This window comes from Saccostrea echinata, unplaced genomic scaffold, assembly GCF_033153115.1.
Source record: "Saccostrea echinata isolate AGI-Se365-2 ecotype Australia unplaced genomic scaffold, CSIRO_AGI_Sech_v1 ptg000010l, whole genome shotgun sequence".
Taxonomy (NCBI): Eukaryota; Metazoa; Mollusca; class Bivalvia; order Ostreida; family Ostreidae; genus Saccostrea; species Saccostrea echinata.
In genome coordinates, this window is record NW_026889759.1 from 4,044,036 (window position 1) to 4,061,760 (window position 17,725).

At 34.5% G+C, this 17,725-nt stretch overlaps 1 protein-coding gene across 1 annotated transcript in view; it reads left to right on the forward strand.

Moving 5' to 3' along the window:
- Window positions 1-17,725, forward strand: part of LOC133184198 (otoferlin-like) — a 92,401-nt gene that overhangs the window by 39,241 nt on the left and 35,435 nt on the right. Inside the window, exons 18-30 of the mRNA XM_061319131.1 lie at window positions 52-356; window positions 770-958; window positions 1,302-1,418; window positions 1,520-1,672; window positions 1,817-2,009; window positions 2,292-2,551; window positions 3,083-3,244; window positions 4,036-4,104; window positions 6,149-6,280; window positions 6,891-7,052; window positions 7,168-7,339; window positions 9,528-9,658; window positions 12,313-12,450. Of these exons, the coding sequence (XP_061175115.1) occupies window positions 52-356; window positions 770-958; window positions 1,302-1,418; window positions 1,520-1,672; window positions 1,817-2,009; window positions 2,292-2,551; window positions 3,083-3,244; window positions 4,036-4,104; window positions 6,149-6,280; window positions 6,891-7,052; window positions 7,168-7,339; window positions 9,528-9,658; window positions 12,313-12,450 (2,183 nt within the window). The remainder of the gene's footprint in view (window positions 1-51; window positions 357-769; window positions 959-1,301; window positions 1,419-1,519; window positions 1,673-1,816; window positions 2,010-2,291; window positions 2,552-3,082; window positions 3,245-4,035; window positions 4,105-6,148; window positions 6,281-6,890; window positions 7,053-7,167; window positions 7,340-9,527; window positions 9,659-12,312; window positions 12,451-17,725) is intronic.

Consider the following 17,725-nt stretch of genomic DNA (forward strand, 5'->3'; position numbering starts at 1 on the left):
AAATCAGTGTTCGAGATACCGAAGTACAACTGTATTTCCTTTCCTTTGTAGGAAATGCAGGCAATGTGTTGGATGGGTATAATCCCCCCACTAAGAGAAGCAGCAGTAGTTCTAGTGAGGAGGAATCTGAGGAGGAGGATACAGCTGATGATGCCCCCCTTCTGAGTGAAGTAGCTGTGGATACCCCAAAATGGAAGAGCACCACCCCCACTCAGCGACCCTCCACAAAGGACAGAGTATACTACAACTTACCGTACTATGAGGATAAGCCGTGTGTGTATATCAAACACCTGACAGAGGACCACAGAAGGAGAATGTACAACTCTAATATAGTGGACAGAATCATAGAGAAACTGGTCAGTTTGTAAGATAAAAAATATAACTGAGTACATAGGTAACATTTTGGGTTTCAGAATGCATACTGGAAATGTACTTTTTTCTCAGGGTTACATGGAATCACAATTTCTGCTCAGTCTGCAGGTTTGAAACTACACAGATTTTATGGATTGCCGTTGTATTCTAAATAGCATTTTAACTGGAAAAATTTGTGACTGTGTTAAGTAATGTAGCATATATTAACCCAATGCAAAAAAATGTACCTCTACAGTATTTAAAATTTTGGTTGTCGGTGTACGTAGATAAAATTTTGATGTTCAGTTTAAACAAGATTATTTCAATATTAAATTTGGTGACTAAATCAGAGAATTATTTTTAAAAATAAATTTATTAAATTATGATGTGATTTAATAACATTTTTTTTCTTTTCCAGGATGATGGAATATCTGAGGTTCATGAAATGATCATTCAGGAACAGCCATTCCCAGAGAAAAGAATGAGAGGAGTTTTTGAAGAACTGGGATCTTCTTGTTCTAAATTTGTCAGCATTGTGAAGGGAACCCAGGCTTCTGGAAAAACGAAGTTAGATAAGGAGCGACAAAAGTTACTCATCAGAGAGATGGTCAGTCTATTGTTGGGAAAAATTGTGTAGATTTTTGAAAGTCATATACAGTGAAACTTGTCTAATCCGGATGTTGTATATTCCAGAATCTTGCCTAATACAATGAAAACTTTAAGTCCCTTTCAGTAAATTGAATTGATTAAAATGTTGTCTAATCCGGAACGTTGTCTAATCTGGGCACTTTCTATGGAACCAGTATTGTCCAGATAAGAAAAGTTCTACTGCATGTAAAATGTTAAAAAATTGACAGTTACAAAACTCCAATAGTGTTTCCATTGCCGTTGGTTATGGCTAATGCAAATATTGATGGATTAGAAATAAAATTGATGTAAATAATTTGCAGGACCACTTATCCACATCCGCCAGAACAATGAAAACCACCACATCAAAACACAACCTGAAAGAGAAACTGAAAGTAGCCAGTCAATATCTTCAAAAACTCAAATCATTATCTCATGAGGTATTCTTAGTCATAGAAATTTATGTAGATGAAAAAATTTGTCATCAGTTTCTTAGGATTTAATGAAATGTAAGGTCAGTATTTCTATTTTGCCATTGTAGCCACAACATGCCCTACCAGATGTGTTCATCTGGATGATCAGTGTCAACAAAAGGATTGCCTACCAGCGGGTTCCTGCTCGTGAGATCATCTACTCTATTGTTGAGGAAGAACGAGGCAAATTCTGTGGCAAACTACAACTTCTGCTCCTAAGGGTAATTTTTTTTTGGCAACTGTCAAAAGGATGTAAAATATTTTGAGGCCATTGTATTGCACAATGAACAATGTACAGCTTTATGACTCTAAAATATATATAATCTAAATGTGAAGAAGTATTCAGCAAATGATTCTAAATTTAGTTGCCTGGAAAGAAGGCCACTGGTCAGTCTGGGTGGGGGATTCAGGCCAAACTACAGGTTTACTTATGGTTGGGACTCAGTAAACATAAGAAGGACTTCCTGAGTGGACTGCCTAAAGGATATGAAGAGAGTAGACTGCTGCAGATAGCCAACAAACCCCACTCTGTACCCCCAGAATTCATACACTACAGTGGTAAGGACCTTTTTTTTTAACAAAGATGTGAGAATTTCTGGTTGTAAGGGAGTTATATATTTCTTTGTTAAACTAATTTTGATACAGATAATAATGGATATAATGATCAAGAGTTTTGTGCCAAGAAATTCAGTCTAGTCTGGTTTTATCGTAATAACTTTTAAAACTTTGTGCATTAAAATCATACTATTATAAACCTCCTGAATCTGCATTTTCATCATTTCTTGAATTCAGTTTGAGTTATGTTATTGAGGGTATTTCTAATTATTTTTATTTAATAAGATTCTGAGTCATTCCAAGTACGATGTCACATGTACCAGGCTCGCAGTCTGATTGGTTCAGATGCCTCAGGGTTGTCAGATCCTTTTGCCAGGGTAGCGTTTGGAGATCAGAGTGTGTGTACCCAGGTTATTGAGGAGACCCTCAGTCCTACGTGGGATGAGATGCTGATCATTAATGAGGTCACGGTTTATGGTCAGGTGAACGAGATTGTTGACAACCCTCCTCTGATTATCATCGAGGTGTTTGATCAGGACAAAGTGGTATGGATTCTATAGATTGATTGATTGATTGTATGTTGTTTAACGTCAAATTTAAAAATTTTCCCTCATATATAAATGTCCATGTATGCTAGTGAAGGGCTTCAAATTTAGTCCTATACTTGGCACGCAGAGCCATTGAGCAGTGAGGGTTCTTTATTGTGCCAACACCTACTGTGATACAGGACTTTGGTTTTTAATGTCTCATCTGAGAGACCCATAACTTTCACTTCTAGTGCTGAGCACTTGGCGAGGAAGTAGTCACTACTTATGTTTACATTTTATGTTTGACTCGGTGTGGCGTTCAAGAATCGAACCCGGGCCTCCCAATCACGAAGCAGGGGGCCAACCACTAAGCTACTGTGACTGGTTTGGATTCTCTTAGGAACACAAGTTTAGTCAAAGACTGCAAGATTTAGGAAACTTTTTAAAGAATCTGATATGTACGAGCAGGTTTCAGAGCAATAGCTTTCATTCAAACATGTAAATCTCTATAAAGGGAAATAATACATAGTTATTGCAATCTCTCCTCAGGGCAAGTCAGAATTCATAGGAAGAGCAATGGCCAAACCAGTGGTGAAGATGAAAAATGAGAAATATGATATGCCCAAATTTCCTCCCAAACTGGAATGGTGGGATATTTATCGGGGACCAGACAAGGCTGGCCAGCTTCTTGCCTGCTTTGAATTGCTGCAGGTATGTTTGTTTTTGTTTGTTTTGTCTGTGCTTTTTCCCATGTCATATGTTTATGTAGAATTATTATCATTTGGTACAGAGGTACCTCAGTGAATTTTTTATTGAGTTACAGTATGACTTAGACAATTTATATGCAAAAATAGATAAGGGTAAGGTTTGGTAAGAACAAGCAGCTTTATTATTTGTCATTTTTGCTTCCAAAAGGCACATCATTTCAATCCAGCATGTATAATTTATTGTTATGGAAAGCTGATAAAAAAGTTCAATGTTACACATTACTGACCCTTTTCTTGGACAGCTAATGCTGAATGGTTTTGCATTCTGTGCACATTTTTGTCCCATTTGACCATTAACCTTAATGGATCGAAGCACATGATTGCATGTTGCTTTACAGTTTATTTCATAGTTATGTGCAATGCAAACTAATAAATGGAATTATGAAACATGGAAATTTTGAAGACTGAATCCGTAAGATATATATATAATTATAAGAGAATAAGGTTGAATTTGGCTCTTACTTCACCTTATCCTTTATTAGCCTCCTTGTAAATTCAAAATTTGAGTGAGGAAATAACTGAAGAAAAACAGTTTTCATATAATGAGAATGCATTCCAAGATAATGCATACTATTTAGATTTAATGAAAAAGTTAAGTTATATTTTGTAAAGCTGTTGTGTTCAGACCTCTAGCTGTTATTGGTTTGGTAAATGCCACCATTTTTAGCTTGATATAAAGCTGACTTTGTAGAAGCCTAGCCTTCCCTCTTTACACATTGTAATGACCAATTGTAGCATCCCTTTGAGGAGAAGGACCTGCGCAGTGCTCATCTTACACCACCGTATGCAAGGAAACCAAATCTGGTATAGCCTCACTCTGGTCACTGGGAGGTCACATGACCTACTCAGCTGCTTGCACTTTGCTTGTAGATCCTCAGCTTTAATTGTCCTATTTTGCTTTTCTGTAGATGGATAGATGATTATTTGTATTTCAGAAGATGTATAATCTAATGGTAGAGAAATAAAATATTAGACACTAATTTTAGCACTATAACAAAGTAAAAGTAAAAATATAAAATGTTACACACTTATTCTATCCTAATAACGAAGTTTGCAGGGGTACGCTGGAATTACAATGTTTATTTGTCTGTCTGTCTGTTTGTTGATTCAAGAGATTGAAGGCAGAGTTTAAGGATGTTCCTTGAAAAACACAGATGATTGAGAAACCAAACTTTGCACATGGTGCATCTATGGATGATCTGCTAAATGCATGCTACAGAAGTTGCATCTATTTCATGCACTAGTTACATTGCAGTATATGTTATATACATGAAAGTATTGATAGCAGTATGGAATTTAGTATACATGGCTATGATTACAGTGTAATTCTGTTTACTAGCTAGTTATATACAAATATACACTAAGACTGCAATATGTTGAAGTCAAAACAATTCAAATGCTACATTATGACTTCTATTGCAATAGATCATCAAAGCATCATTGATAACAATAGCAAAAGAAGGACAACCCAGTTATATCACATGATGTAACCACAATATTATTAGTTAACTTTACTAGTATTTCTGGTACTATTAAATGGTCTCCTATTTCCACTGCTGTTTTTTTAAGGATTGTCAATCCTCAGAAACAGTTTTTCAAAGAAACAATAAAAAGAAATGGTAGCTAATGATGTAGTTTTCACGGAAGATATACCCATGAAAAAGGAAATGTGTATATAGCATCTCCCTGATATAGAAGTTTACATCATGAGGGAAATGTCATACAGTTAATACATGTGTAGAAAATCAAATTGTAGTTTGCATGTATACTGTGCTCTTAAGAAAAATAGACCTTGATTATAATCAAACACACGCAAAATTTAGAAAATTTTAAAGTTTTATTACCCTGTAATCTCACATGAATTCACATTGCTTCTTAAAAGGGTTGCGAATTCTGGAAAGTTAAAATGTGAATAACCGTATTTAAAAGAATGACACAACTGTGTATTGAGTTTAAGAGAACTATATGTGCAGTGTGCAAAGTTTTATTACAATATGGGTGATGGGTTTTTACTCTCAAGTTTTGACTTAGGTTCACATAACAGGGATGTATATGTTTCTATAGCATTTCAGTCTTTTAATAATAATTTTAATTTGAAATATTTTTTTCTTCTTTGCCTTCTAATCATTTTACAGTAACCCCCATATTTAAGTAAGCACCAAATGAAGGAAATTCTTTTTATACTTGTTTTATGGACCACTTCAAAGATAAGATCCTTGCACATCTTCCCACCATGCATGAGAAGAAAACTTTCCTGTTTTCTTTAGATTACACACAGTTGCTCATGATCAAAATTTGGACATAGGAAATAATATTTTCCGTGAAATCTTCAACCTAAACAATTGGAAACTACCTTTAGAAACTAATTCCTATAACCATGTCAAATATTTCAATATTACCATAATTCTTTAATTTTTTAAACAATTTGAGGCACATTTTTTTAATCACATTATGTATTTTTTATCTTGTGTACTCAGAGTATTGCATCAGTTACTTTGAATTATTTCTTGATATAGATGTGTAGATAAATTTGTATGAAAATTGTTGAAAAATTTGATTGAAATAGAAAAGCTTATTGTGTAATGATATAAAAAATGATTAGTCTTTTTTTTTTAAATTTACTTCATTATCATTACAATTTAATTAGCACTGTGATTTTGTGTGAGGAATTGTGCATGAATGTGAGAGATACCCTGCATGTATTGTATGTGTGTGTGTTAGCTTGTGTGCTCATGGTGTTAGAGTAAATGGACATTGATACAAAGTTTATCTATGTATGTACCTTAATAGATTTTTTAGGCAATTGTTATCCAGAATATTGTCACATGAATTGTATATATTTTTACAGTTAGCTACCTTTGGTGAGATGACAGGACAGGAGTTACCTCCCTTAGAACTTCCGACAGGGGAGAAAGATAGAGGTCCTGTCATGCCTGTCCCTAAAGGAATCCGACCAATCCTTAGTAAACACAGAATAGAGGTAGGCCCCTACTAATCTCTAGATTATATACTGTAGTATACTTATTTTAGATCTTAATTAAATATACATCTCTTTTTTTTACCCCCACTTGAAACAGTGGGGAGGTGGGGTATATAGTGATGGGGGTATGTCTGTATGTTTGTTATGTTTGGGGGTAGCCATCCCTTATCTGCAACTCCTTTTGGACTATACCACTGAATGAAATTTAATGAGCCTTTCACAGAATCTTTATTACATAATGCCATTGTGCACCTCCTATTTTACATTTTGATTGGACAGATATTTGGGGTTTTCCATAGCAAAACATGGACTTTGCCATTATATGGGAGCTGGGGTATCATTTTGTGAGTTCAGTGCTCACAGTACCTCTGGTTTGTTTGGTTGTGACCAGTGTGACATGGACAGCAGGTTGAAGATCATTTCAGTCAAATTTTACTTATCTAAAAGTTTGGAGGGAGCAAACGAACACTTACTTTAAGGGAATTTCTTTATGCAAAAGTACATTGTTCTGAACGTTCTCCTATTTGAAAGGATGCATTGTGGAAAAATATATTATTAATGCCTTTTTACAGTTAATATTTTACTGATATATTAACTGATTGGTCAACAGGTCCTGTTCTGGGGGGTAAGAGATTTGAAGCGAGTACAACTGACATCAGTGGATAAGCCACGGATTGACATAGAATGTGCTGGACATGTTCTTGCCTCAACTGTAATCCAAAACTACAAGAAAAATCCAAACTTTGGAACTACTGTCAAGTACTTTGATGTGGTAAGTATATTAATCTCTTTTATTTTCTTATAATTTTTTTTCCATATAGACAACAGTACCATTACTTTAAAGTACATGTATTTGGTAAATAACAGGTCTAAAATAACATTTATAGGAATTGCCCGAGAATGAACTCTACTGCCCACCAATAACTATCCGGTGTGTAGACTGTCGAAATTTTGGCCGCTATGTCTTGGTAGGAACCCATGTCATCAACTCCATACACAAGTTTATGTATGTACCCACGACAAAGAAAGCCAAAGCTGCACTACAAAAACTGTTCCCAGGTAACCTGGTTTAATGGCCACAAGTTTTACTTGCACAGAGTAATGTTGAGATGTTGTTATATTTATTTTTTAGCCAGATTATCAGTTGTAAGTTGTTTTTAATGCATTGTTTTGCATTGTGACGTTGAATGGATTAATCAACGATAATATTTATCAATTTACTTAATACCCTGATTCTGGTTGATGATTGAAGTCTGATTGTTAATGTTGACTAAATTAATTTAATAAAATTTCTTTATTTTGATGATTTAAGATTTTTTTTTTTGAATTACAATACTGTAAACCAACTATTATTTGTGTCACCTTTTATTCGTGATTCGTCGCTTTGAAATCAATCCCCAACAATTAATTTTCACAATTGAGGAAACATTTTCTACAAATACAAAAAAATAGGTTTTGCTCCGATTAATATTCGCAAGTTAATGAAGGTCGTGAAACTCGTGGATATTTCTCGCACACGAATAAAAGTTGATTTACAGTAATACTAGGAACCTAAAGTTTATAATGAATTTTACCAAAGAGGTGTCTAGAAAAGTAACATTGAGTGAATTACTGTCTATAATTTTTAGAGGGAGAAACTGGTAAGGTCATTGAAAACCATTCTGCATGAAAAATAGAGAATTAACCTGAATATGTACATGTACTGTATGTTGAAAAATTTTCGACCAGTGTTATTTATACCCTCCTTCCCTAAGGCAGGGGGTTAAGTCATCTGGAATCAGTGTGCCTGTCTGTTGATCTGTCTGTATGGACATACATGCAAGGTTCGGTTCAGCTTATAGGTCAATTTCTGGTTTATCTCAAGGGCTCAGGGAATGTTAAAGCAAACTTGACTATTTGGTGCATATATAGATACTTGGTATGATGAATGCTCAAATGCTGCATCTGACCTCCATTTTTTGCTTCACAGACTCCAGTTAACACAAGGTTGAGCTCAGCATTATGTCAGCTTATCTCAATGGTTAACAAGAAATGGTGTATTACTGGACATCTAGTGTAACACATGCTTTAAATACTGCATATGACATTATGTATCCCCCCTCCTGTGATTCCAATTTAATCCATTGTTTAGATCTGTTCTGAAGTGGTACCTTATTCAAATTAGCATATTTAGAGAATCTGTAAGATTATCTATTCAGAAATATTTTTTAATGCTTTTAGAATGCCATTTCAATGATACATGCATTTCATGCTCTGACCCACATTTAACACGTTATTGCCTTTTGAGAAAGATTTATTTAATTTAGATCATTCCCCCACCAACCACAATCTATAGTTGACATACAGTGAAAACAGAATGATTTGGTCCACATGACAATGTGTATTATTGTCTCTAATTAGTATTGGAAGTGTTCTGTTTAAATTATGCTACCAGGGAATTGGGGAGTGTAGTGGGGGGGGGGTTGAGGGGTATCAGTCCTATTAGGTTAGCTCTAGTTGGACCTTAAATTCAAACAAATTGTGTTGATTTTTGGCCAAAAGATGAATTTTTGTGACTTAATATTATGTGTCATTTGTTAAATTGTCCCTACTATAATCATTTTTTTTCCCAAATACTCCTACTATAATATTGGTCAATTGAGCTACTGGTAATTTTTCAGTGTACAGTATGTATATACATTATTCAGCAGGCTGCTTCAGATGATATAGTTTTGTTTTTATTAACAGTGCAAATTTTATTATTATACAAGTATATTTTGATATAATCTTATTGCTGATTGTAATTCTATAAAACAATTCACATGCTTGTATACCAATATAAATAGATACGTGCATTCAATTTTGATTTTTATGAATCATATAAGAATTCAAATAAATTAATGCTGCACTTGGGGCTGGATTAGATTTTAAAAAGTTCACAGAAGGCATGCATAAAAGTATTTTTATGGTTATATAAATTTGCCTCTGCTGCGTTACTTCGAAACACTTCGTTCATCATCTTTATTTGTTAAATCTCACATATTGGAAATTTTGCCAGATCGAGAAGTACTCATTTGTTAAAAAATGTGTTTATGATATCATACATGTTCTTTGTTATGTTTATACATGTTATATACTTGCACAAACTAACATTATGGCATCACTTACATGATACATAGAGCAGAATGTATTTGGAAAATTTTAATACACCTATACTTTGCATAACATATAGAGTCATCATAAAGTATTATTATTTTAATTTTTTCAGGGAAGGATCCAGATGCACCAAAGATAATAGCTACAAGTCCTGATGGAGGAGTGAAAATTGAAGATGTGGGTATCAAACTTGATGAAAACATGCCTCTAATTAAAAAAGAATCTCCTGTAACAATTAACATGGTAACTAGTGGTGTTATATCAAGGTCAAGGTGTTGTCATGTGGGCATTTTATTGTAGTCACATGTAGGCAAAGTAGCACTAGTAGTGGTAGAAGTAATAGTAGCTTTAGTAGTAGTGTCAACAGTAGTAGAAAAACTAGTGGTACATGTAGTTCCATGCAATATTTCTCACATCACATTCCCTAGAATCGATTCCAAACACCTGGCCAGAGCATGTTGAGGCAAGAACATGTCCATACTACCAAGTCATTAACTTATAGTTCTGTATGTTTTAACTATCCATGTTTATTGTAGCTAGTAATCATATAGCTCAATATAATGATAAATATAAGACCCATCAGAGTTCATATGAATTTCTTAAAGTATTCTTTGATTTAATTGGAGGAAAGGGGTGCACTGGCCGGGTGCTGTTCACCCAGATCCCCACTGAAAAAAAAGCTTGCCAGAAAAAAATATTTTTCAAACAAAATAAATTCATTATTCATCTGTTAAAAGTTGAGCTGCTAGCTTCATTTACTTAATTTTTTAAAAATTGACTTCCAGAATATACCAGAACCACCCACCCGATCGATACAAATTTATAAATAAAAATCTGACTTAGAGAGTAACTCTCTCTCCTGTCTGCCTTAGAGAGTAACTCTCTCTCTCCCATCTGCCTTAGAGAGTAACTCTCTCTCCTGAACCCTCTCCCACACCCCTCTTCTAGAAACCTGGAAATACCCTGGATTTTTTTCTACACCAAAATTTTCTTCAGAATAAAGCAAAATTTCATTTGTAGTGCATTGGAAACTTTACTTTAAAGTTAATTCAGATTTAATATGTATTAGATACATTCAAATGAAGACAAAGTCTTCATGCATAATATTAGCTTGCTTCAACCCTCATCATGCCTGCTGGCACATAAGGCCCATCATTCATAGTTTTTCAAGCCTTTAATGATTTCCATTTCTGTGTTCACATTAAAATTTATTAGTCCCTACATGTTACGTAAGTAGTGCATGCACATTAAAAGGTAATGGTCAACAATTAAGTATCACTAATGCATTTTTCATGTAATTTTAACACAAAACACATACACACATCCCACATGAAAGGCCACTGTTCCACTTAAAGATAATTTATTTCATTTTTCAGCTTTTAGGACTCTCTTGTCTTCTTTTAAGGCTTAAAGATCTTGTATCTTTAATTTTAGTATTACTCTCAGGGGTGTGCAATTAAAAAATTCAAGTAATAACCCACGGGCAAGTGGTAGCAATAAAGTTACTAGCCCCAAGTAAAAAGTTACTAGCCCAAATATAGAGGCAAATATTAAAAACTATAACATTGAAAGAAAATTTAATCATTGAAAAGTTCAGGGTACTAAGGTCATTCTTTTTAAAATTAAAGTTTAATTCTCGCTAGTAAAATTTAATCATATATGAATTAATGATTATAATAAAAAAATAGAAAAGAATTTAAATCTTCCCTTTTTCTGATCATTGCACTAGCTCATGTAAAATGAAGGAAAAATCATTTTGTTTTCATCTTTAATCATTAAATACACTGGAAATATATTTTATGCTAATTAATTAACACTTACCTTTCAATTGATTGAGTGATCGTAAATAATTTAATGAGATATCTGCATGTATTTACCATAAACAAAGGAATGGAGGAAATTCGGATTACGAAAAAAACGATCGTTTTTTAAGTAAATAAGTCAGGTAGTACTACAAAATGGATAAGATTATGGAGATTTATTGACAATAGGAGCATGTTGCCTGGAAAATTTTCACTGGTTGAGAATTTAATAGCAAAAAAAAAAAAAATAGTGAAATTCGGGTTGTGCTTTTCATGTATTACATGTGTAGTTTTAATTTCTACTAGCCCAAGGGGCTACCTCCGTGCAGAAAACCACAAGCCCAACCCCCAAAAAGGTAGCCCCGGGCGTCGGGCGATGCTAATTGCACACCCCTGACTCTGCAAAGAAATATACCCCACTCAGATTTCCAATACATCATTAACAGTTCTGATCATTTTGCTTTACAAAAATCAAAAGTTCTTTGAAGATTATGGTGTCTCAAATGGGATGTATATCATGACTACTGAATTGATTAGCATGTACATAGGATTATGTTAGTGTTTTCATGTGATGAGGTCAATAACCAATCACATTTAGTTATTTCACTATTAATTAGTCAAGTTCAATAATATTTTCCATCTTTATGATATATAGACAAATCAGGTTTTCAAATGACAGATATATACATGAAATGAGAGAAATTCTGTGAAAGAAAAAGTCTAAAAAGTAGATGGTAAATTTTCAAATCTTGATGCTCTTTAAAAGAGACACAAGTTTCCACTGAAGAAAATCAAGTTTTGTCTTCCACACACTCTCCCCAAACATTCTGTTTTTGACCCATGTGTGTTCTTAGTTCTTTTGTTGATATATTTCCTATGGTTCTCATCCTCCTTGAAAGCTTTGTGTGGTTATTCTGCTTAGCTTGACTAAAATCTCTCTTTAAATCCAGTATATATTGCTATTTATTGAAATTGTGGAAAAGGATAAAGTCTCTATAATATTGTGTCCTGATTTGCCTATTTTGATTGTAATTGGAAAGTATATCAAGAGAACAAAATTTGATGTAACAACTCAATTCTTTTGAAAATTTATAGATAAATGTCAAGGAGAAGAAGACGGAAGAGAATTCTCGACGGAAGAAGAAGCACTCCATGGATGACGAGGAGGATATGGATCTGGAGAGCATGGATTGGTGGAGCAAGTACTTCGCTTCCGTGGAAACACTTATCAGGGTAGGTCTGGTTACCATGACAACACAGTAAACATCTTTGTTACCAGTGGTGTTAGATTTTCTCGAAAAATATTTTGATCCCATGCCCAGTAAAGTAATTTTTCAAACAGTTGTCATAGTATTTCATCCCAAATAAAAAAAAATTCTCATATGAAAGAATACAAGAAGAAGGGGAGGGGTTTCTTAATCCAGACACGTGTGAGCAGGTGCCATATGTGATGTCCTCCCAAACTGTGTGCTGCTTGTTACCAGTCACTGCATGCCCCTCCCTAACCAGCACCTCTAGTAGATCATAGTGGCATGTCAAGCTTCAGCTTATGTTGTTCTGAGAGAAAAACAAAAATTAAACTCGCTCCATAAACCAAACCTTTGTAAAAAAAAAAAAAATATGAAAATTATTTGAACCATTTTTCATCAAATATATAGCTTTGGGATTTCCATGTTATTTTTGTGTAATTTTGTTTATCTGCTAATTATAACCACAGGAACCAGATCCTCCATCCAATCAGGTAACAAAGTCCACCTTTACACGGTGACGGTTTTATTCCGATTTTCTCTTTTTTCTTGATGTTTCTGGTTCAATGGCACTATCTGCGACACACACTCATTCTGTGATTGGCTGAGCCAAGCATCATGTGCCTCTGTATCATGTCGTTTCTGCCATGTTGTCCTTGGTGGAATGTTTTATCACCAGAAAATAAATTCCCTCAATTATCATGGATACCTTGGTGTTATTTTTGTACTTACTGTAATTACCTTATATGAATATATTTGCTTCATGTGAAATATTCACCTCTTTTGGCATTTTGTTATTTTGATTTATTTTTTTATGGACCATATATTCTTTTTTAATGCATGATATGTTATGGTCACCATATCACATACAGTGCAAAGTATGAAAGGTTTTTTTTTAAAATTCTGTATACTCTGTAAGTTCTGCATATTCATTTTCAGGTGAATTTAGAATTTTGTTGTTAAAGCTGAATACAATTCGTAAAAGGAATTTGTCCACCATATTCGATTGTTCACTCGCTATATCTGAGGACCCCTATATAAAGCTGCTCACTTAGTCACTGTTCAGTGTAATCAGTCGTCACTGGTGTAGACGGACATATGTTACACAACACTCGGTAGCGATAAAAAATAACTATGTACTTGTTCTAATGCATGAGAGCAGATACCAAAGAAACTTACAACAGTTACACAGGTCAGTGCAGTATACAAACAAACACAAATACACGTAACTGCAATAAAATGTAAACAAAAGTAATGTAAGGTAACCTGCACAAACACATGTCGCCATTCCAGCTGATAAAGCGACAATAAATCAGTCAGGTGTAACAATTGCAAAGGGTATACCCTGGTGCTGATATTGTAGATAGTATTATCAAAAATGGCGTATGCCTATTTACGAGTCGTGTTCAGCTTTAACTAAGCCAGAGAATTTTAAGGCTGCATTTTGCCAAAGTATCCCAAAAAATGGAACTAGATCAAATTTCTCTCTTCACTGCTACTTATGCAGAGCATTCTGGACAGAGTACTGTTATTTTGTCTTAGCTTGGACAGAGTACTGTTATTTTGTCTTAGCTTGGACAGAGTGCTCTTATTTTGTCTTAGTTTGGGCAGAGTACTCTTATTTTGTCACAACTTGGTCAGAGTACTCTTATTTTGTCCTAGCTTGGTCAGAGTACTCTTTATTTTGTCCTAGCTTGGACATAGAGCTTATTTTATCACAACTTGGACAGAGTACTATTGATTTGTCACAACTTGGACAGGAAACTCTTATTTTGTCACAAGTTGGACAGAGTACTCTTATTTTGTCACAAGTTGGACAGAGTACTCTGATTTTGTCAAAGCTTGAGTAGACTATTCTGATTTTGTCACAACTTGGACAGAGTACTGTTATTTTTTCATAGCTTGGACAGAGTACTGTTATTTTGTCACAACTTGAACAGACTACCGGTACTCTTATTTCGTCTCAACTTGAACAGAGTACTATATTTACCATAGCTTGGACAGAGTACTATATTTTCCACAGTTTAGACAGAATACTATATTTGCTGCAGCTGAGACAGAGTACTTTCAATTGCCAGAACTTGGACAGAGTACAGTGGCGCCGCGTTTATCCGGACGCTTCACCATCCGGACGATATTTTTTGGGAACCGATTTTTTCCATGTTATTTTGTCTCATTAATCCGGAAATTCGCGTTCCGTATCCGGACGGTCAATTTCTACTACAAAACATAATAGTTCATTGAAAAATGACTCGTTTATCCGGACGGTAATTTTTCAAGAAACGACATTTTCACACTTATCTTGCATTCGTGTTAATTGTTGTAAAAACATTGGCCACGCGGTCAGTTTGAAGGCGGTTACCTGTGACCTACAAACAATAGCGTCTATAATTAGCGTGTGTTTACCCCAATTCAATCACACGTTTATCTTTATTATGAAGCTCAAAGAATTTAGCTGACACTGCGCATTATTTAAATAATAATCCGTTCAAAATCATCTTGCTAACCGTATATACACCAGTAAATTCAGGAGAATTTTGGAGAGTTGTGAATAAAATGAACAATAAATAAAGAGCGATTTCGTAATTATTTTTATTATGCTCTCTTTCATGTCGATTGCGTTAGTTTAAAATACGATGTTCCATTTCTAAAAAACGTAAATGTATTTGAAACCTTTTTTTCCCCTTTTTTCCCCACAAGACAGGATAGAAAGGTACATAATTGAAGAAATATCTCTATTTAATGTACTACCGTTTACAAACGTCCATTACATATAAAATTTGCGTTACGTACAGAAGTTGATTACGTCTTTCAAGGTATTTTTAATGATCAAAATTCAAACTTAGCATCTGTAGAAAAAAATAATATTTATAATCATGAAGATGGCTTGTGTTTACGAATGTTTTTAACACTTTGTTTGAGTTAGCTTGCAGTGTTCAGTTAATTCTATAATAACCCTGTGTAATGAATATACGGGGAATATACAGGGTTAGTTTATATTTGAACATTTTCAATGATGATGCTGAACAGTTCTGTCATATCATATGAGCTTTAATAATTATAATATATGGCAAAATAAAACAACAGTAGATCAAAATTTGCTTAACCCATGAAGTCACATGCCAAAGAGGTCTCGGCATAAAATTGCCCATCCATTTCTTTTTTAATATTGTGTAAATTACATTTTAATATATTTTTTCATTAATCAATTACTGCTTTTAAAACAAATAACCAAAATATAATTTAAAAGTTTTTTTCTTTGCTGTCACATTTGAAACAATAATGTGCATATATACATGCTTAGAGAGTGCTTTTTGAGATGTGATTCAATTATACGGACGATTCATTTATCCGGACGATTTCATTGGGGACAGAGGCGTCCGGATAAACGAGATCCACTGTACTTTATTTACCACAGCTTGGATAAGAGTACTCTATTTACCACAGCTAGGACAGAGTACTTTATTTACTCACATTATGGACAGACTACTTACATTTTTATGCCCCCCATAAACAAAGATTCGGGGGCATATAGTTTTTGCCCTGTCCGTCCGTCTTTCTAGCTGTCTGTCGGTCCGTCTGTCCGTCTGTCTAGCTGTCTGTCTGTTGGCAAAAACTTTAACCTTGCCCATAACTTTTGATTGGTTGGAGCTATTTCTTTCATATTCCACATGTGTATTCCTTGTGACAAGCTTTCTTTGGGTACCATCATATTTGACCTTTTGACCTTGACCTTGGAGTTTGACCCACTTTTGCAAAATTTTATGAGACATTTACCTTGGCCATAACTTTTGACAGTTAGTGCTTGGGCTTTCAATCTTCACATATGTAATTGTTGTGACAAGATCTTTCTTTGGATACCAACACCTTTGACCCATTGACCTTGACCTTGGAGTTTGACCTACTTTTGAAAAAACTTTAACCTTGACCATAACTTTTGACCTGTTTGTGCTATAGCTTCCATACTTCACATGTGTATTCCTTACGACAAGACCTTTTTTAGGATACCAACAAATTTGACCTTTTGACCTTGACCTTGAAGTTTCACCTACTATAATTTTGAAAAATTTTAACCTTGCCCGTAACATTTGATTGGTTGGATCTATGGCTTTGATATTTCACATGTGTATTCCTTGTGACAAGTCCTTTCTTAACTACTAACATCATATTTGACCTTTTGACCTTGACCTTGGAGTTTGACCCACATTTGCAAAATTTTATGAGACTTTAACCTTAGCCATAACTTTTGAACAATTAGTGCTTGGGCTTACAAACTTCACGTGTATTTCTTGTGATAAGACCTTTCTCTGGATACCAACAACTTTGACCCTTTAACCTTGACCGTGGAGTTTGATCTAGTTTTGAAAAAACTTTAACCTTGGCCATAACTTTTGAACAGTTAGAGCTAGGGCTTTCATACTTCATATGTGTATGTTTTTTGAAAAGACCTTCCCCTGGATACCAACAACTTTGACCTTTACCTTAGAGTTTGATCTACTTTAATTTTGAAAAACTTTAACCTTGGCCATAACTTTTTAACAGTTAGTGGTAGGTTTTTATACTTCACATGTGTATTCCTTGTGACAAAAGGTACCTTGGATACCAACATCTTTGACCCTTTGACCTTGAGCTTTGAGTTTAACCTACTTTTGAAAAACTTTAACCTTGACCACAACTTTTAAACAGTTGGTGCTAGGACTTTCATACTTCACATGTGCATTCCTTGTGACAAGATCTTCGTTTAAATACCAACAACTTTGACCCTTTGACCTTCACCTTGGAGTTAGACCTACTTTGGAAAAACTTTAACCTTGACCATAACATTTGAACGTTTGGTTCTAGGGCTTTCACATTTCATTGACAATGTATATCACTTGTGACAAGACCTTCCCTTGGGCACCATTTGACCTTGACTTTGACATTTTACTTACTTTTAAAAAACTTTAACCTTCGCTGTAACTTTTCAACAGTTGGTGCTAGGGCTTTCGTCTTACACAAGTATATATCTTGAGACAAGACCTTTCTTTGGGTACCAACATTTTCGATCTCTTGATCGGGAGTTTGACTTGCATTTGAGAAACTTTAACCTTTGCCCTAAGCTGCCATACGGGGGCATCAGTGTTTCACAAACACATCTTGTTTTCACTTAGAATACTCTTAAAAATGAATTGGCCCAGAGTTACCAGATCTCTGCAATTTAACATTCCTTTTCTGGAAAGAATTGAGCAAAGAATAATCTTTGTCAGATAACTGATTATTAA